At 46.0% G+C, this 21,705-nt stretch overlaps 1 protein-coding gene across 2 annotated transcripts in view; it reads right to left on the reverse strand.

The window, feature by feature from the left end:
* The window catches only part of PNPLA7 (patatin like domain 7, lysophospholipase), a 70,419-nt gene that overhangs the window by 35,115 nt on the left and 13,599 nt on the right, over nt 1-21,705 (reverse strand). For both annotated transcript variants that reach the window (XM_025166279.2, XM_007420594.4), the window contains exons 10-19: nt 21,317-21,397; nt 20,772-20,916; nt 20,147-20,230; nt 19,891-19,997; nt 17,684-17,842; nt 16,709-16,786; nt 15,509-15,714; nt 13,027-13,158; nt 12,355-12,478; nt 4,478-4,591 (exon numbers count right to left, since the gene is read on the reverse strand). In XM_025166279.2, the coding sequence (XP_025022047.1) occupies nt 4,478-4,591; nt 12,355-12,478; nt 13,027-13,158; nt 15,509-15,714; nt 16,709-16,786; nt 17,684-17,842; nt 19,891-19,997; nt 20,147-20,230; nt 20,772-20,916; nt 21,317-21,397 (1,230 nt within the window). The remainder of the gene's footprint in view (nt 1-4,477; nt 4,592-12,354; nt 12,479-13,026; nt 13,159-15,508; nt 15,715-16,708; nt 16,787-17,683; nt 17,843-19,890; nt 19,998-20,146; nt 20,231-20,771; nt 20,917-21,316; nt 21,398-21,705) is intronic.

Genomic DNA, 21,705 nt, shown 5'->3' on the forward strand with positions numbered 1-21,705 from the left:
GCTAATCTATTATGTTAGCGTAGGCCATGGGGTCCTTGAGTGCGCCTCTCCGCTTGGACACAATGAGCAGAGGAGGAGCCCACCAATCATCTCTATCAGCACATTCTGCACAGGCCTTCTGCGACAGCCTCAAGTTACCTCCTGCTTCTCTCTGAGTTAGATCCAAACTCGGGTATTAAAATAGCAAAACAGTGACCGGTGTAGGGCTGGCAAAGGACAGGTGTCACACAGTTCCCAAGTTCACTTGCTGTCCCTGATTGACAGAGAGGATTTGGTCACTGGAGAGAGCCTGCAACAGTCAGAAGAAACCACACCGGGCCAAGTTGGGTCAAAGGTCCAACTAAGCAAAGTGGCCATTTCTTTATTCGTATTCTCTACCTTTGGGAGTAACAGGCCCAAGGGAACTTAGTGCTAAGTCCAGACAATTATTTCACCCACATTTCAACGCTTTCTGGGAACAGCCAACAGTTGTCCCCATTCCGATTGAATCTCAGTTGCTCACTTTCAGATCAAAGCAAAGCACTGCGTTCTCCACGGACCCTCCCTCTAATGCCAAGGGTAAACACAGCCAACAAGACCAAGGCATATGGGTTCCCCTGTACGGATTCAGGGGAGGGAGAATGGCACATCTTGATGTCAGATATCTGGATGGGGAAGAGGCAGGCCAGCTGCATGAATGATGTTCGGGACCGTGGCCATGAACTTCTGAAGCCCCCAAGGTCACGGAGGGAGGGGGGGTTCTGCAGCCTGCCTTCACGTGACCATTGACTTGAAAACAAGCGTGGAGCCACAGCACAGCAAGCTCCCTTCTGCCACTGGGTGAGTCACTCTATGGCTGCCATGGCAACGTAGAAGGAACATCAATTTTGGATTGGAACAAGGCGCGCGGCACGCAATCTCCTTGGAGTTTTAAAGCTTCTCTGCTTGGAAGAAGGAGGCATGTTGTCCTCCGTGCCCCTCTTCTGTGTAAAGAGAGAAAACCTCCATTTCTATTCTCCTAAGATGTCAGTAAACATATTTAAAAAAAAACAAAAATGAGTGCCGCGCAGACAGTCAAGACTTCTTTTCCAGCTCTTTTGCTGTTCTTCAGATGAGGAAATTTACAGCCTGCTTGGAAAGGAAAGAGTCTTCACAACTTGTTGCATCGGGAGTGTTCCATCACAGGTCTTGTCCTCCTCAGGATAATCCATGCAGAGGATAATGTGCATTGTAGTCCTAACAGGCTGCGGGGAGTGCAGGAATGGGCAGCCTCAGCCTTTCCATAAAGCGATCCTGCAGGAGGGTCCCTGAGCCAAGGATAGGACCGTCTGAATCTTGTAAGCAGTGCGGAAAAGCAATGACGGGCTTGCCCTGGTGTTTGCCCCACGGCCAATCCTCCCCACCTTACTGTTACTGCACATGGAGGTTCCATTTCACTATCATGATTATGGCTGGTTAACTCCATCTCTCCTGGTCCACCAACCTGCCAAAAGCCCAAACTAATCCCTTGTGCGCAGTTTATGAAATAAAACCAAAGGTTGCCCACACATATCCTATCTGAAAACCTGAAGTTATTGTAAAAAATAAAATGGATGGGTCTCCTTCCTTCTGATGCTGGTCAGAATACACCAGGAACCCTCAACGCAGCCCAGGGAAGCCCTCGCCTTCCGATCATCTTCACTTTCATGTCAAAATCAAAGTGCAGCTTTTAAGCGCTACCTTTTGAACCAGGGCAGGGAAAATAAATCAAAATTCAAACTCGGTGGCCCAATTCCCATACAAAGACTACAACAACTGCCTTGCTAGGAATAATAGACAGATGGAGCTGTCTTCTAAAAATAGCAAAGGAGTAGCAAAGGAGCTTTCAAACACACACACACACAAAGTTGCGAGTTAATTGTCAGAGTGACACACCAGCAGTCATGGTGCTAAGGTGGAGGAAAAAAAAACAGTTGAGTGGGCATTTACACAACTCACAAGATACCCTGCTCTCTTCCTGTCTTTTTTACCCAATGAGTAGGGGGAGAAGGCTTGTAGAACATCATGAGGAAAGTTTTCTGAATGAGGGGGTTGACAACAGTGGCTTATTAAAGTCTATAGAAGCATAATTATTTATTGCTAAGCAATTGTGACGCGTGTGTGTTTTTAATCAAGTTTAGGCATCTAAGAGAAGATAGTCTTCCAGATGTTTGCTGCTGTGGTTGACTAGATCAAAAGACTGTGGCAGCTGGGAGTCTTGACCCTGCTTAGCTTTACTCAAGGTCAACTAAGGTTGGCCAGATGCTGTCAGCCCCACTAGATAGTTCAGACTGGGAAATCAACTCCACAGGAAAGCAAAAACTACTTTTATAAGTCAGATTGTGCTGGATCTCCTCCTCCTTTTTATACTCCAGTGAATCAGGACATCTGCCTGAGTCGCTTCTGAACGTTATCTCGTTGTTCTGGACTTAAAAGTGTTTCAGCCCCTTTTGCTTAAATAACGGTTCCTGTAAATCTCCATCAAGGTCATCTTCTCTTCTGTCTACAGATGCCTTAATGCGTTACCACAAATTATACAGTACCCTGAAATCCTGATTTATCCGATGTCAATACAATAGACTTTGCATGCAATGGATCAGATTTCCATGGTCATTTACACCATTTGCATTGTGATGTCGCCATGACAAGGGTGTAAATCACAAGGGCATATTCTTGAATAACTGATGATCAGCCACAACAGGCACTCCCTCTCTCAACTGGCCTCTTAAATCAAACATTCACTGTAATTCCAGTCCCAGAGTCTATCTGGCATCAATGCAACCTATGAGATGGTGATTCAGGCCTTTCAATCCATCCCTAATTTGGGACAAGTCTGATTAAGATGTTGTGGAACACTGAGGCCATTATGGTGCAAATGTAAGACCATCTTGATGGGCTCTGCAGTAATCATGCAGGGCTCTGCTTCTGCTATGCTGTCTCATCACTCTGAAAATGGAACTCCATCATCTGAGAACCTCTTGATGGCTGTTCTGGTTGCCATGGAAGACACATCAGGAGAGGAGGAAAATAGGGAGCATCCTAAATCTAACTTTCCATCTTGATCAGGCCCATATTTTTTTTCTATTTCAGCAGAGATCCAAAGCTGTCGCCATCCTATTAGAGTGGCTTTGAACAATCCAGCTGTTGGCTTCACTATTGCAGCCCCTGCCCTCTGAAACAGCATCACCCCTGGAGATCCATATGGCTCTACCCTGCAGTTGTTCAACAAGTCTCTGAAATCCTGGCTTTGCTCTCAGGCCTGGGATTGGGGTGTCAAGCCTCTATTAGTATTTTTGTCTCCTCCTGGTGATGGGTCCTTTTCTTCTTGACAGACATGTCCTTTTTCTTTCATTTCATTGTTTCTTACTTCTGAGAGGGAAACCACCCAGCCTTATTTATTTATTTATTTTATTTATTTATTATTGAATTTGTATGCCGCCCATTTCCCTCAACGGGTGACTCTGGGAGTCAGGTGGCCTCTACATCCAATAAATAAATAAATAAATAAGAAGGAAATCTTGTATGTCTTTTCTAAACATAAGAGGTGCCTTCACTGAGCAGCTACAGTTACAGTGGCTGAGGCTTAATTTGTTGTTTCAGAACTGGGTTGTGACAATTTTTATAATGATGGGATTTTTAGATCTGCATTGTAGAAATGTAGGACAATTTTCCATTCTCCCCTTTTTTTCTTGCTCTTCACATTCCCATTTGTTAGTTAACTTGATTTAGATTTTTATACTTGCTGATACTGTATTCACAAGTTTTTGATTTTTTTTGCCTTTCAGTCTTACTTGTAGCTTTAAGGAAGTCACATCTCAAAGCTATCCAGCTGACCAAAGCTGGGTTAAGACTGGACTAGGACCAAGGACTCCAGCATCAGAATTCCTGCTCAGTCATGAAATTATGAACTGGTACCCACTGCTTTCCCTTGTTCTGCCTAATCAACCTAAGTTGGGGGTATAAATCAGGGTTTGGCAAACTCTGTTCTCTGGAACACTAGGGTTCCATGAGAACTTGATGGGGTTCCGGGAAAGACCAAGGACAAAAAAGTTCATTCAAATGAAGCCAATTTTCTATCACTAGAGCTTTGCCTCTTGATCAGAACTCTCTCTCTCTCTCTCTCTCTCTCTCACACACACACACACACACACACACACACACACCAACAGATTCTGCAGCCTTTGAAACCCCCTGGGGTAGATGCTAAAGCAGAGAGGGCTTCTTAAAGGAAGAGTGAAGTGACGTCCAGAACCAGCAGCTCCAAAATTGGATTTGTGGAGCTATTCCTGGGATACATACCCACAGAACTTCAAACCACAGAGGTTAAATCCATAGAATACCTTAAATACTATAAGCTCCCTAACCACTATAGACTTTTTCTCTGGTGCTTTGCAAACGAAGAAAAGTTAGTTTTAGGATCGCTCTCTACAGGAGTGGCTCCCTACCTGAGTTGAGGTGACAGGGAGATCACGCTTCCTACCTGTGGGAACTTGCGTTTGATGGATATCAGAGCTCCCTCTGGAAGCTTGGCCAGCTCAGAATCCCGGACAGCATGTACCGTTGTTGCTCTGGGCTGATGAGTTAGTGCTTCAACCTGACCAGAGGAGAGAAAATGGTTATTCAAACTGCATCAGGAACAATTTACGCATTGCCAAGAAGGCCCTGGCCATCATTCTTGTGCTGCCAAACGCAAACGTGTAAAGTTTCTACTGGACCTGGACATTCTGCTTCTTCTTTGCTCCTGCCTTTTCACAAGATCAGGAATGTCCTGCATCTCTAAAGGACAACTGAGAACCTGTAGAACTGTACAACATCCTGCTCCTTTATAGCAACTCTACCTGGGCACCCCTCAGAGGTAGACTTCAACCCCCAGAATTCCCCAACCATTGCTGAGAATGCTGGGAGCTGGAAGGCCACCTATCCAAAGAGCCCCCGCCGGTAGAAGTCTGCTTTAGCCTGGTGTCCGACTGTTGCTCGCGAATGCAGCACAGCACAAGAGCACATGGCGAGCGGTGAGACATCATCTTCTGCCCAGCGGGTGGTGCTGACATTTCCCGCTTTGAACTCAGCCTGGTTTCCTAGTGCTTTGCTCCACAATAAACACCAGCTGAGCAGCTAAGCGGAGGAAGACTCAAGTCAGCCAATGCTTAGCAACTAATGGACTCCAGTAAGAGAGGAGACGTCATTGCCGTTCTGATCTGTAAGTGCCCGGGATGGGAGAATAGAATGCCTTCCTCAGAAAGGCAAGATCCTGAGATCTTTCCCCTCTGTCCCCACCATCCCCAGGAAGAAACTTTGTCTCAGCAGGCCCTCTCTGAAGACCGTGCAAGTTCAGCACGTGATGTTGACTCTTGCCTTCTCAAACTGCTCTGCCCCAACTGAACTATGAAAGTAGGAACTTGCTTTCACACTCGGGGGGGACATCTGGGAAGGCAAAAGTGGGTTTCCAAAGAGGGGCCAGGTGCCACCTAGCACTGATGGCTGGGTGGAAACACAAGAGAGCGGTACGCTTCACACTCTGCTTTGAGGGTTCCTAGGTGAGGAATGAGCAGTCACGCCTATGGACCCTTTGAACCCATCCTGTGGTCCCCAGTTCCAATGCTGAAAATCAGGGTTTGAGATGGGAAACACATCAAAGCAGTAACATAGCTGTAACACATACCCTAAACCTCAAAAAACAAAACAATCAAAGAAAAGGCTTTGTTCTGGCCGTATCTATCATAGTCCCACCTCTTTGTTTCTTTGATCTACCCACTACAACTCTTGATTCTTCCAGAGGTTGCCCATACCTGTCCTTGAGGCAGCTGGCCGGCCGCTAACTTCAGCATTTTAAAGAACAAGGTATACAAATTTATGTTCTCTCAATAGCTACTTATCCTGAAGACTGTCAAAAACTTCTACAGAAGCTTAAGAAGTAACAGGCTGTTACTTTTACCAATAGAAGAGAACAGATGTAGCTCAGGGTTAAACTGTGGAGTCCTTGGTGTTCTCTGAGCTTGGTTGTTTTCTTGCAGACATTTTGATACCCAACTAGGTAACGTTTTCAGGAGAATGAAATGTCTGCTAGGAAACAGCTCACAGAACACCAAGGACTCCATTGCTACTTTTACACCTGGCTAAAGGAATTTTTTAAAAGAAATATGGCTGGCCACCACACCAAGAAAGATGCTGGAGGAGATGAAGCTTTGGGATGACCGAACAGGACTGTTCTTGTGAACTTTTACTAAATCCAACGCATTCTGCAGTGGAGAGCCAACCAAAGTTTTGTACCTAGATCCCTGACATTTCTTTGAGGAAATGTTATTTTTAACAAGATACGTGAAGGAGAATGGCATCTGTTTTTAACTGATTGCTTTTTACATGGGGGACTTAGCAGAGCCACACTGAGCACCGCAATCATAACAAAGAGGTGTCTTTATCAAAGGTCTCGAATTATAGAGTCTTGCAACCTGTGGAAATGGGGCAGATGCATAGTTAAGGAAGGGACCGGGGAGGGAGAAGGAGAAGAACAGCCAACAGAAACACAAGACTACAAATTCGGCAAGAACAGAGTGTCTCTTTGGAAAACTCTCCTAGGGCCACCCTTCCCTGCCAAGGATGTCAGCCCTGTTGAGGGAAAGCCAACATTTGTGCTGCAACCGTTGAGGCCGCCAAGATACTTCACATTGAGCAAAGAACCAGAGCACTCTCTCTTTATGAGCAGACGAATGGAGTCTGTACACTATGCCAGAAACGGGAGAAGTTCTGCATTGAAACGTGTCTCCAAAAGAGCTCATCCCCTCTGGGACATTGCAAAGGGGAGGGACAACCCCAGACATGCAGGTAGAGGGAGTGAACTTCTCAATATGACAAAAGTGATAGATTTGTCCTCTTCTGTCCTTCGATTCTTCTTGGGTTCACAGCGTAAGAGCAGGTCTGCCAGATGAGTCCACTTCCCATTTCAGCAAAGCAGATATTTTGAGGAGGCCCATCATCATGGAATGAAGGTAACAGCCCTTCATGGTGGTTCTCCAGTTCAGAAACAAGTCCTCCACGGGACACTGCCTTTACTTTGGATCTTGGGAGATAAACCTCCTTTCCCTTCTTTGATCTGACACATATCCCCCCCCCCCAACTGTGGTCATCTTCCTCTTTATTACTTTGTTCATATTGGCGCATATATCTTAGCATGGCTCAAACATCTGTCAGATCTCCATTTCTGAAGAGCAGCTTTGAGACAACAGCCTCTGTATCTTCGCAATGCAACCTGATGCTTTCTGAATAGATTAACATCACCTCCTTATGATCACGGTCAATGTTTTACAGTCTTAATGTACTAGGAAGTATCCAAATGGGGAAGAGAGCTGGAAATCCTGCCAAGACAGCTTAGCAAGGTCGCTGTAATCTTTTTACGTGCAAATGGAAGAAAAGGAAAGGGAAAACAAAAAGAAGGAAAATCCTCAAAGATTTACAACTCTGGCAGCTAACCAGAGCTAGTCTTATAGAGGTACCGTTAAATTATTAACCTTTGTTTAATCACAGGAAAACATGGGGCATTCCACAGATGAAATAAAGGATCCTAAATCAGGATTCTTGATGATAAAATGCTTGTTCAAAAGAGGTCAGTTTTTCAACTCTAAAGCGGGGAAGAACCACATCTAGTCCAACCCTCAGCAATGGGCAGAAAAATCATTTGAGCTATCCATGACAGGTGGCTGGCCAGCCTCTTCTTAAAAGCCTCCAAAGATAGAAGATTCACAACCTCCACAGGCAGACAGATCTTACAATCAGGAAGATTTTCCTTATATTTATAAGAAGATCCCCCCCAAACATTCAAAGTTCCTCAGAAATCGAAGCTTTGTGTGTCTGCTCTAACACCCGGTCAACCCCAAAGACCTGATCTGGCTTGTTTTTTGTGCTACATGGTAAGCCATAATATGCTGTTGTAGTAGGCAAACCACAGTTTATGGTGTTCAGCCTAGGAGAGGGCTACTTGTGGCCACCCAGCTGTTCCTTAACTTCAACAGCTGTAGGAAGCATGAAAGTTGTGGGGAACTTTGTACAGCAACACAGGGAGTGTCCTGGGTTGCCCAGCCTGGTTGAGTGAATCCAACCAACTAGGGTTTATTTCATAAACCATGGTTAAACAAACTATGGCTTGTCATGATGCTTTGCTACATCTCCAAAGCCCCCTCAATTGAAAGCTGGGAGGTAGCTCCAGCTATTCTATATATGGAACAGTTTAGGGTTCGAGAGCCTGTGGACTTCCGCAGAAAAATACCAGAAAAGAGCCAAACAGAACAGAACAAGGGAGGTTCCCAGAAGATTGATTACATCAAGCTAATTTCCTATCCCTTTAACGGTAAGATAATTGGCTCTCTATTTGAGGTACTGATCCTATTTGGATTTCAACCGAGTGCTTAATCAAGCATCGCCTAGAAAATTGCTACTTGCATACTGGGCAAAATGGGGATTAATCATGTCATTAATTTCTCCGGGTCAAGATAAGAATCCTTGCTACTCTCTAGAGGCGCACGCTTAACCCATTTACACGTGCGTGTGCTAGTGCTCTGAAAGAGCCGGGAAATTAGTCAAATGGAGGGCGAGTTGATTAACCAGCAGGAGCACATTTTAATTAGCAAAGACCAATGTTATTGATGCTCTTTTGGTGACTGTTCAAAGGAAATGAAAAGAAAATCCCTCTCATTTGAAAAGGATCTGGCACCTATTCAACGCTGTGTTCTCTGAAGTGCCTCCGGTTACGCACATCAATTACCATCCATTTTTCAAAGCCTTTAGAACGGTTAAGCTCCACATCTTAATAATAATAATAATAATAATAATAATAATATCTCCAAATCTTCAAAGTGGACTCTTGGGTAGCTAAGAGAGGTTTGGCGACATTACTCAAAGTCTGCACCTATTACTTTAGCTTAACCTAAACCTTTTAGTGGCTGTTATTTGAAATCCAGGATTGTAAAGAGCCCGATTTCACTCACTACCTCTGCTTCACGATACCAGCTTAATCGATCCTTTTATAAACCGTAATAAACCATAATCCTGCACTTCTGCCATAGTACGTGGCCAAAAAGGCAATTTAAACATCAAACTACCTCGATTTAAAACCACGGAAATGGGATATGCTAGTAAAAGGACTGGAGCCCCATAATGGCTCACTGAAATCTTGTTACCTGACCCCACCAAAATTGTATCTACTGACGTCTCTCAAAGGACAATGGTAAATGATGAGCTATGGAGGGCGTGCAGTAAATGGATAAATGATTGGGCTCCAAATTGCTTCAGGATAGCGACATCAGCCAGAAGTCTAGCGTCTTGCGTTTTGAAATGGGGCTTCTGCGTTCCCCGCTTATAAAACCAAACTTCAGGGCTGTCTTGATTTGCTTTGTATTAAAATCCTATTTTTTTAAAAAAAAATGCCTACCATAGCAGCCGCCTGCTTCTCCCATCTTGCCTGCTTTGCGTTCCTTCTCCTCCCTGTTCGTGCCCCCAAATTAAGCATTTCCTAGATTGCTTTTCCCAGGAACATTGTGCTAGAAAATGTCAGATGTCCCCATTACTCTGCTGGAATCCAGGCAGCAGCTTAGCCTGCAGACGTGTGTCAAATTCTTGGCCTCCCCATCTCTGAACACACACACACACTATTCTTCCTGAATGTGCAGTTACCAAACATTTTTGGAAATTAGAAGTCCAGGAGCACCGTTTTCCAACTCACACATTTTATGAAAAGGCAGAAGCTTGCTCGTTTCATCAGAGGCCGTAGCTTACAGCACGAAAGCTGACACCTTTTAATAAAATTTGTGAGTCAGAAAAGGAGCTGCCCAGGTGCCTTCTGATTTTTGGCTGCCGTAGACTAGCACGGCTCCCTTCCTATGATGTCCAACATTTATTAAAAGAGGACACAATCGGCTGACAGAAATCTCAGCAAACTGATTGCTTTTTCTGTCTTAGCTAGGGCTCCCGTGTGAACTTGCAAGAAGGCTGCTCTCTTCGCTGATAAAAGAGGACCGTTGAGATGTGAATCCTTGCCTGGTTCTGGATGGGCCGTTACAATGTGGGTTATTCCTGGGCATTGCTTATGGGATGGGAGAAGAGAACAGCTTTAGATGATGATGATGATGATGATGATGATGATGATGTTGATGATCTACAATTAGATTCACAAAGACTGGTGAAAACTTAATCATTCCTAACCAAGCACCTAAGAATGATTAAAGTAATGTCTGAGGATAGAGGTGATTCCAAGTAAACTTAGAGCGTTCAGGTCCAATAAATTCAACGTTTCCAAATATCGAGGGAGTCCTATAGGTATTGCTCCCAGGGCTCCAGTCACAATTGGGGTAACAGCAGATTTCTTTTTCCATAAGCGTTCAACTTCGATCTGCAAGTCCCGGTATTTCGTAATTTTTTCCGAGCGCTTTTCCTCAAGCCTGGCATCGCCCGATATACAGCAGCAACATCAACAAGCCAGACTTGGACAGGGTGCCTGTCTGTTTGGATTTTAAAGTCCCATAAGATCTTAATCCGCTCATTTTCCAAAAATGCTGAGCCCCGGACTTTTATTTAAAAAAAAAAAAAAAGAGGATGCATAGGAGGGAATCCAGTGGCTCTGAGAAACATAAGGTCCTTTACGATTCAGCCAAATGAAATCGAGTTGCTTGCTCCTTGCCCCACCTCGCTAATATTTATGAGTTGAATTAACTAGAAAGTTTAGAACAGGCTATAATATCCCACTCTCCTGGAGCGTATAATGGAATTTGCTGCCTCACCAGCTGGCTTAGAGCAGCACTTGCTAATTTAATTTCAGATTCGCTGTGATAGATCACCAGCGCCCGGGTGGCCTGCTACTACGGAAGTTGCTTTGTTTTGCTGCAGAGTTTACTTAAAAAGAAGTCGCCCGTTGCCGATGACACACATACTGTTCTTGGGAATCGTATTTCACGGACACGGACTCCCGTCAAGATTCTGAGGCCGCTGATTAAAACTGTTTAAATACCCATTAAAACGTTGGGTATTTCTGCCATTAATAGGGGAAAGAAGAAGTGGGGAGATTGGACCTCTTACTTAGATATATACCCAACACTGCAAATCTCGAGTTGAGAGAGAGAGAGAAAGAGAGAGAGAGAGAGAGAGAATGAATAAGTATGGGAGATTATTCTGAAGACCTTTTTTAGGATAAAAACGCTGGGCTTTTTTTGACATCTCTGACAGCTCCAAGGAATAAATGAGGTGGCAGGACCTGGTCATCCTCAGATGACCTTGAGAAACTAAACAGGATTGGATATGGTTCATCCTTGGATGGAGAAACTACCAGGAAATTTCAGAACCATAAAGCTAGGCTGGGAATGAAGACATTTTAGAAGAAAGTCATGGCAAGAGACTTCCAGGCTCTTGTTAAGAAAAGAACACGGACCTGTCTATGTTGACCTCAGGAGTCTTCCTCAACTTGAGTCTTTATTTTTCTGAGCTTGCTAAAGTTTGCAAGGCGTCTGAGACTGGTGGCAATAAGATAGGGGTTAAAGAAGACCTGCTCAGATGTTGTCTCAGCTTTGGCAGTTCTTTGCCAGCTATTTGTTTACATGCTTGCAGGCCTATCTTCAGAAACGGACTATCTTTTATTTGATTTACAGCTCAAAACCACAGACGTTCCCTCCTATACTTCCCACAACAATCCTGTGAGGTTGGTTGAGCTGAGAGAGAGAGAGAGAGCAAGGAAGAGACCGTGCCCGCCCTAAAGTCACCATAACAGGAGTCTCCATCTCCCTGCTCTTAATACGACCTCTTAATCCCTAAACCACAGTAGCTCTATTTTCCTTTTTAAATAATCTCAAAAGGGACAATTCTGGGGAAGCCGAACATTGCCACTGAATATGTTCATGGAAGTCAGACTTCCCAGTCAAGAGGGAGTGAGTTCAGGCCATCTCCATTCCTCCACTGTTGACTTTTCTGGTCATCCTTTTGTCAGACTTTAAGGGATCTTGTCTTTGGGAACAGTGGCCAGGTGGACTTGTAAGAGGCGTGCGTTGGCATCTGTGGCAAGTGACTTCTATTTCCAAGCAGTCTGCCAAGGGAGAGATGGGGCTCAGCTGGTTTCTGCTGTATCATGGCGCCACCACTGCAGATGGCAGAAGGCAGCACTGCAGAGATCCAACCAAATGATTCACTGAGATCCAGCTCCTTAACCTACTTATGCAGATATGGGCTGAGCTGCTCACAAGCCAGACCTCCTCTGACATCTTGGATCACATGGTTTCTCCAACCGCCCCTGGCCTATGGCAACTTCAACATGGGTTCGTGACTGTCATGGAAAATCTAGTAAACCCAAGGCAAGCAGGCCAGCCAGTCCCGCCCCCTCCTTACCACACCAATCAGGTCCCCGCGGCCATATTCGCCTGTCAGGTGTTTCTTGCCATCGTCCATCCTGATGACAGAGCGGAGCCGTCCGTTCAGGACAATGTAGGTGCAGTCTGAATGATCCCCCTGCCTAGGAAGAAGAACGGGATTAGAAGAAATGAGAATGCCTCTGGTGGTGGGAAAGACTGTAGACCTGGCCTTGGGAACGGGGAAGGAATGATTGAACCATGAAGGGAGGAGTTTCAGAAGAGGTTACTCAGTCCAGAGAAAGAGGAAAGTGTGAACAAGTGTGAACAAGAAACCCTCTTCATTTTGTTTGGGATAAGATGGAGTAGAGAGGACTTCTGGCAGGCTTTGAGGATTCTGCTGTTATACCCTGCAGTGATAAAGGAGCATTCCTGGAATCTTTTTGGGGCCTGTTCCCTGACCCTGATTACCACAAAGGGCTGTCAGTTTGTGCAAACCTTGATGAGCAAATTCCACCGTAATTTTCCTTCTGGGCCTGCTTTTTGAGAATCGTCCAGAGCTCCAAAATTGGGACTCAACTGGGCCAAACAAGTCACCTCCTGCTCGTCTCCATGAACTGTCCCCGTTGGGACTGGAGAAGACAGGGATTAGAAAGAACATCTCTTTCCTTCCTTCACCCTGGGATGATTCAAGAACTCCGTCTGGCCCTACCTGTAAACGGCGCGTCCTGCTTCCACTTCCATCCAATCCAGAGCAAAGTCAATTTGCCTCACAAAGGATGACATGCGCTTCACCACCATGTGAGCCACACCCAGGACAACCGAGGGCTGCTCCCGCATGATCCTGAAAGGAAAGACCCAGCTGTAAGAAAGTGTGGAAGCCAAGAAGGTCCAGCACCACTAACTCACCATTTACAACAGGGGTCTAAATCCAAAATGGCCTCCTTCAAGGCACTTTTGTACTAAGATATTAAGAATATGGCTTCCCACAACACCCACTTTCCAGAAGACAACAACAGCACAAGAGTCATGCATGTATTAATCCCTTCCAAAAAGGTCTGAACTTAACTTTCCCCCACAGTTGTTAACATGGCTTAGTGGTAGTTGATGCAATAAGCTAATCCTGGGACACAAGGAGAACTTGTTTTTTTTTTTAAAAAAAAAGAATATGTGAAAAGAGAAGCAGCCAGAACCCACTGTCAACTTCCAACACTTGATACTGTTTGTTTTACACTTTAAGCGTGCCTTGTTGGCACTCCTTAAAGAGCAAACTTCAATCATTTCATACACGTTTCACTTAAGAAACAAGAACTGGATAAGTCTTTTTTTTAAATACTTAAAAAACTAAGCCAAGAAAAACAAACGAACGAACAGGAAAGGAAGTACAACTGCAGAATTGTAATAATTCGAAGCAAAACCATTTCCTTAGAGCTGCTGAGATCAACAGCTTTAATGCAGGGCTGAACGAGATTGGATGCTCTCTGTTCCTGAAGAACTGCTATGAATTCATGGAGTTCCAGATTGCATCCGACACTTCAGTTATGAGGGGAGGGTTGTGACGGGGTGGGGATTGTAAAGAAATCCACAGTCCCCCAACATCTCCATGACCCACAGAATCACAAGCATCTTGGGCCTTCGCAAAGGCCACACATCTGCATCGCTGAGGAACCACATATAGGAATGGCCTGCATCACCGTGCTCTTTTAGGTGTGATTTCTACAGAGGATTTGCCTTCTCGTGTGGAAATTGTTTGACAGAGTTCCCACCATGGCCAAATCCATTCTCATTCCAAGTTCCATAAAATGGCTTTAAAAGCCCCAAACTTGGAAGCCAAGCACATCTGGCCAATAGTGGAAAATATACATAGCTTGGGGTTGAATTGTTGGTGTTCTCTGAGCTTGGTTCTCTTCCTGTAGATATTTCAGGAAGGTCAGGAACATCTGCAGGAAAAGAGGACACCAAAAACCCAACTTCTGGCCAAAACCTGCACCGGGGGCCCATCTTAGGAACCCCCCAGACACCAAGCTGCACATGGAAGTTTACAGCTGGATGCTGGAAACAGAAGCTCCAGCCTTGGAGGATTAAGAGAAATTCAAGATAGCCAAACAAGGGTTGGTAGACAGGATTGAGCAGGCTAAAGAACAGTTGGTTGGAAGCAAAAGCAAGAAAGGGCAAAGAAAAGGAAGAATGAAAAGAATGAAGCCAGCACAGGAACAGGGATGATGAGGAAACAACAGCCATTGAGTGCCAACCTGAAGCTAAGGATCATCTCTTGCAGGAGTCACAGAAAAAGTCAGGGCCAGTGATACCAGCTCAAGCAAAGGCCATCAAGAGTAGCTTCTATTAAGCAGAGACCTACCAAAGGCCTGCTCTGAACCTCTCCACTTCTTTATGTTGCCTTCCCTTCTTCTCCACACATCCCAGTGATAGCTTAATTAAAGCTGGATTCAAAAGCCCTCCTACCCTGCCCTTAGCTAGAAGACAGGTACCCTGCATTTAGCACATCGCAGCTGTGAGTCGAGTCTAAATGTGTAATTAGCTGGCATCTGCTCCATACTTAAATCCTGCAGCAGAGGCATGCCAGTAGCAATGTGCCCGTCAAGGGTGGAGAATGATGTGGCACCCTGATCAGCTGTTTCTCTTGGCGCTACCCTTGGGCAGGAGATAATTACTGGCCTTGCTCAACCGTCTTCTTCCCCGCCCTTTATCTTCCCCTGTGGACCTCTGTGGTATGAAACCAGCAGAGAAAAAGCAACGTCTTTCTAGAAAGGGCAGGGGCGTCGTTCAAGTACCGGAGATCAGTAGGAAGGTGTAAATGCTTTAAGCTAGACAACAGGGAACCCTAGCATCCGTTCAGCCTTCTAGACGTCAAGGTAGCCTAGTGTAGTCCTGGGTGGAACATAATGCAATTGTCCTATTTGTTTAAAGAAACCAACTTAGAATATAAAACTCAATATTCTGAGCTTTTTTTCTTTCCTGGGACCCTAGGCCACCCCCCCCAAACTAAAAGGAGGGCTCTATCCACATTATTCTACTAAAGCAAGAGGCCCTGTCTCAAAAACATAGGGATGAAGGGCTTATATTAAAGCCTCTTCCATCTTCCTAAGCTAGATCGATTTGCGTAATCACGTCTGGGATGCTCCGGTTCTTCCCGCTGGATGCCTTTGCAAGGAAGAAGGAAGGAAGGGACTCACTCATAAAAGTGGGACTTGGAAATGGCCAGGAAGGTGCAATCACGATTGGCCTTAATGGTGAAAATAAGGGGCTCCCCCGTGAGGACCGCGAGCTGCCCCACCAGCTCTCCAGGGTGGGTGATGAACAAACAGGTCTCTTCCTCCGAGTCGATCTTCCGCTGATAGACGTGCAGCACCCCCGAGATCACAAACCGGATGCTGACATCCTACAAGAGGGCAAGTCAAGTGCATCAGGGCCACATCCGTCAGCTTATCAGGTTAAGCCAGATTTTAAGACTCTCTCATGGAAGAGTCAACAACGACAAATGACTTAGAGCCAACAAAACATTAAAATCCTAACACGCAACATGCCGGCTGAGTAATTTCTGTCTTCCTGCCTTTTGATATATCTCAAATTCTGAACACAGACTGAAGCCTTTGGAAACTCATTAACCGTTTGCCCCAAATTGCTCTGGCTTCAGTAGACAGAATGAGACCTTTCTAGCTGATGAGCATGACAGAATACTTCAAGCTTTTGCCAATCAACACTGGGGGCCTGCAAGTCAGTAGCATACCAAAAAACCCTTGGACGGATGAGTTGCAGAGTATCGGTGGGAAGAATTTTAAAAAGGAGCCCGTAAGGATAGGGTGATTGATCAGCCAGGAGATGCTTGAGAGAACCAAAGCTGCTGGAACATCCTCGCCAGAATGCACAGAACCCCCAAAATAAATATTAACGTTACAGAAACACTGGACTTTGTCCACAAGTGTATTTTTGATACCCTTGCATGATGGCCCCATATGCCTGAAAAGGCTGGTGACCTTTGCACCCTTAAGATATTAAAGGAATGTTCAACCTTCAAGAGCAATGCACACAATAGCATAAAAATAGCACGCAAGGTCAGTCTTTGCTCCAGACCAACCAATGCTTTATTCTTCTCCGTTGCCCTGACCTGGAGCGTAACAGCTTTGATGAGACATATCCTGAAGGGTCACCTTGGATCTGGAGCAGATGAATTGGGAAGAGAGATCTGAGAGACAGCTGTCTTCCCACCATCCAGAAGCCCCATCCAGGTTGGGGGACAGCCTTGCTCAGCGCAAGGGTTTCGAGCTCAGCTTGAAGATCCCAAAACACCGAGCTGCTCTTTTAAAGGTCCTTGCAGTTTTTGCCCAAACTCACTCTCACATGTGCCCACATGTATCTGCGGGCACCACACTCACCTGGTCGCCTTGCCGTGACACCACCGTCCCTGCGGTGACCTGATGTAACGTCACTTTCCCATTCAAGAGAGAGAGATCCTAAACAAGCATAAAAAGAACACCCATCTCCCCAATGAAGCACTGCAAATCAAAGCAGATGTTGTTATTCAGCACAGAATCCCTAAATCCTATCTAACCGGATAGTGGGTGGATTTGGAGTAAAATAACTGCATAGAGGTGGCCAAAGTTCGTTCCAGGAACAAATCCAAGGAGTTGAGTTTTGGAGATAGCGCTACTGCAGATTTGCTACTCAGAAGCTAGGAGAAGCTGAACAAGTCATGCTTTTTAACTCTACAGCCAAGGGAACAACCCATCTACCAGACCTATCTCACGAGTCCTTCTCAGTAGCCTTGAACGATTACTAGCCACATACATCTTCAGAGATTTTGCTAAACATGGCCCATGCTTAAGGTGTTATGCTTACAAACAGGCCATTGGCAAATTTGAACTGATTGGGTCTATTTGAATCTGGCAGGGTTCAAAGACTTCATCACGTTATGGCTCGCTCCATCATCAACCCCAACAGTTGCATTCACACTACAAAAGAAGCAAACCACATTAGAATCAGGCTTGTAAGAGGGTTTTTCCCACCTTCCCTAGATGCTCTACTTTTTACATAAAAGTTCCTGAAACAAGATGGAATGATGAAGCACAGCAATTTTTCTATTTCCGGCCCCTTGAAATCACCTCATCTCCCTTCTGTTTCAGAGTTGAAGTGATAAGGGGATTCGTAGCCCAGCAAAGGGAGGATCACTTTAAACTTTTTTTAAAAAAAGGAAAAAAATGAATTTTAAAACATGCAAGACTCCTGGGCCAGAAATTTATGCCGCCCATCTCCCCCAGAGGGTGACTTGGAAAGTTGTCCATCTGAATTGCCAACAGTGGATCGGGAAATTGCCGATCCAACCCAATTTCCCCTCTCTTAAGATAACTCACCTCCAGCTTCATCAAGGTTAGAAGATCTTTCTTGGCAGCCTCTAAGATGGTGTTGACCTGCTTGGTGGCACCGGGTTCCTGTGCAGGAATGTTGTTCTGTATGTAATGGAAGATGGCCGAGGGCATTTCAGTCACTGTCACGGTTTTCTTCAAGATGGGCTGGGGGAGACAGAAAGACCAGGGGCCCCTTTTCACACTGCGGATTGACAGGGCACTAGGATCACCTCCCTGTGAAATGATGGGTGGGCAAAGCCAGCTATCCCGTCCTTAAACAGGCAACTGCCGCTAGGTCTCCTCATTCTTATCCTGAGTGTAGCAAGCAACTAGATCTGGCAATGCCAAAGCCCTTCTTGACCAACCTCAACCCCCGCTGACAAAGAGGTGAACGACAGCATGCAACACTCCCAAAGTGCTTATTATGGGCTGGTGGAGCTGAAGAGTTCAGCAACCCCCCCATGGACTCTGGGTGCATCTGATTTCATCAGCCACACTCCTTCTGCATTGTCCAGGGTTTGCCAGCCAAGAGGCAACTGGTGAGTGGAATACTGTTCAGGACAGATCAGGCCCCAGAGGCTGCCAGGTGCCAACACCTGGTTTGGCAGTTAGCAGGCCCCAGAGAGAAGTTGTGTTGGGGGGAAAAAGTGCCAACGCAGAAAAAGCTGATCAAAGAAAGAGGGAAATGAAACTTGCTCCGGGCACCATTAAATCAGGGATCGAGGCAACTGAATTAAATATTTCAGAGTCAAGATACCCAACTGCCTGCAGGGACACAGATATTCTTTTCTTTAAGACCAAGCACCACTGAGGTCACAAGGTTTGCTTTTCACAGCTGGCGTCAGCACACAGCATAGCAAAATGGGCCTGTGGGGGGGTTTCCTATGGCCGCCTCACCTGAATTCTCTGAATGGGGTAAATTAAAAACGCCCATAAATGGAAGACAGAAGGCCAGCTCAGCACAGAGTAAGCAGTACAGCCGAAAGATGGCAGGCAAAGTAATAGGACATTGGGAAAAGAGACTGTTGGAAAAGAACCTTCTGGGTGGAAGAGCATGGACTATACAGCATTTACACACAAAAAAGTCAGCAACGCGGTATTTGCAGGGGTCAAATCGCATGTCTTCCTCCCAAAGGCACTCACGGCCCACAAACACACCTTTAAAAAAAACCAAAAATGTCCAAATGGTTGAAAACGCTCACGATCTCAGCTGACTCCTAGCAGCTGCACAGGGCAGCATTCCAGTGCCTTGGAAATGTCATAACCTCGTGGGATTTTACATGATTTGGGGGGCAGAGGGGTGGGCTCTCGTCGGTTGGGTAGGAACATCTGGAAAAGGGATCCACGTTCTGAGCTGAGGCTCGTTCAGACAAAGGGCCAAACCGTGAAGTGCCAATCCTCAGCCTCACCCACTCCTTCCCATTTCCCCAAGGACCGGTTTGCCAAGAGTGCCAGAGTGCTGCAGACCCTACCACTTTGGCCCCCTCAGAACTGGAAACTCAGGTCATGGTGACAACTCAATGTCTTAGCAAGCTTTTTTTGTCATACAACAAGAAGGGAGATGCCCAAGTCCAGGGGCTGAACCAAGGTCCGAACAAGAGTCTAAACTTCACCTCTCCAATCAATGAAACCTCCAATTCCAATCTCAACCACCCAACACAACCACGATTCCATTCCACTTCCCTTCCACCTCCAGATGTTTCCACTGTTCAACCGCTTATTTTGTCACCCACCAGACAAGGACAGATTTCCATTCCATTTTCTGTGCTTCCATCTCAGCCTAGGACCCCCTAGAGAGACTCCCTCTCTTTTTAAAGCTTCAAGCTTTTTTATTTTTCTTAGCATGTAGCCTCATTCCCCCCCCCCCCCCCCGCAATTTCCCTGTTAGTCTGATTCGATTTCAAGCTGTTCTTACTTTTGCTGCGTGGAACCAATTTTAGAATATCCTGGACTGGTTGCTGCTGTTTTCTTTTTAAATATCCTATTTTTATGTCTTTCCTTTACATGTCGTCGAGCTGATCTGAGCTTCTTTGAGAAAGATGAAGGGGGCTGTGGACGTTTTAAAGTCAACCCGAAGAAAATGCAGCCAGAGCAGAGGGCGGTACACAAATGGATCAAGAGGGCCAGAGATATAGCTTGAGTTTGGGGAGGTGGTGCAGATCCAGCCAGCTCAGTTTAACTAGGAAGGAACTGAGGAGACTTAGAAAAGATACCTTGTATGCAATTATGCCAGAAAACATTTCCAAGGAAGATGAATCAGAGTCAACCCGGGCTCTGTCACAGGCCATGTCCAAGTCCGGTTTAGCCCCAGCTGAGTTACCTACAGATAAAGGGCAGAGGAGGACTTATTTCAGACACCACCCTGCTGGCCATCTTCTTCACCCACCCTCTTGGGGGGAAAAAAGTACTTAGGAAGAGACCTTGAAGGGCATTTATAGCTCAGAAATCTCCCAGACCTCTTTCGCTCACCAGTAGCATCAGAATATCCAGAGGGGGAGGTCAAAGATAAGCTTCTTCGGAGTGGATGCTCTGACCCGAGAGGTTTTCCTGAATCTACAGTTGAGAACATCAGTTCCTGAGCAAAGGAATTTGCTGGCAAATGTAAATAATCCACCTCGAAAGTAAGAGCTGGGGGGCCGAGCCATGGACAGGCAGTGTCACATTTCCTGTGCTCCTCAAGCTTACAGGTGTAGAGTTGCCTCCACCCATTGTCATCTCAAGGTAGAACATGCCCAGATCTACCTGGCTGCAACAAGACTGCTTGGCTTCATGGATCGCCAACCAGCAAGATGGCTTTTGACAAGCTAACCCAATGCATGAGACCATGGTTAAAATAAATGGGAGCAAAGCATTAAAAAGAAAGACACAGCTGGAAGAAACAGCCCTCATGGCAAGTAGCCCCAGATCAGTTAGTCTATGCCAAAGCTCTCTCTGTCCCCAGCCATTAACTTCACCCAGTGCAAAGAATCTTTGCATTGCATTGGCACCCCCCACCCCCACCCCCAATTTCAAATGGAAGCCTGATGAATGGGAGGCCTGTCTGAAATACACAGACTCTGGGCAGACATGACCACTCAAGATTGCAAAGCTTCACCTGTCTCCAAAGAAGCGTGTCTCTCCAGCTTCTCGGCCCGTTCTTCCTCTGACAGGATGGACGGCTGCCTTTTGACCACCACACGGTTGGTGTTCCCCCCAGAGGTGACGCTTGCAATCGAGACCAGAGGAATGGCCTGGCTCTCCTGGGGAGGGGTAGGAGGCAGGACGGAAATTGGGTCAGGAAGCACCGTGGCCACAGAGGCCCCAAAGCTGCGCCCCAGCATCCCAAGCTCCCCACAACTAATGAAAGTTCTAATCTAACCACACCCTGGCTTTTGCAGGGTGTGTTCGTAAGAGCAGACACGTCCAAAGGCCCACTAGGATAATGAGTTGCATCGCTACTTTTTCAGTTGCAGTGGCTTCAGTTATATCTTGCATCTTTAGGGCTGGGGGATAAAAGAAGCCAGAGAATTTTGGCAGCGCTATCTGGAAGGGCTCTGGAAGCCCCAAAATGGGGGCCACCCCACTCCGCAGCCATTTCAGGCAAGCATCCGTGAGACGTTCCTCGAAATCCATGGGTGTCCACCACCAGGTTTCACTTACAGAACTGAAAAGTTCGGTGGTCAATCCAAGGTAGTTGTGCAAAGCTAGGAAGGTCACCCTCTGTAGCCTCACCATGATGATCTATGGAGAGAAAGTAGAACTGATAGCTTTTACACTTTTGCATCAGTTTCACTGTGCCCCTCCCCTGGGAGAGGCACTGCATGAACTCTTCAATTAAAACAAAATCAAGCTGGAATCAAACAGAAGCCTCCTTTAACAGGGTTCAGTGCTTGTTTTATGAAGAAAAAAACCAGGTCAAGAACCGCTAATTTATTTGCATCTCTCTGCAGGGGAAAAGGGCAGCCACGGAACCAGCCACACCTGCTATATCTTGCAAGGATGGGGGTGGTTAGGATACAATAATCGAAGCTTTTTCGCAACAGGGGAAC

The sequence above is a fragment of the Python bivittatus genome, unplaced genomic scaffold (genome assembly GCF_059951505.1).
Source record: "Python bivittatus isolate LINGU-HERP-01145 unplaced genomic scaffold, Pbiv_v1 ctg000160_np1212, whole genome shotgun sequence".
NCBI lineage: Eukaryota > Metazoa > Chordata > Lepidosauria > Squamata > Pythonidae > Python > Python bivittatus.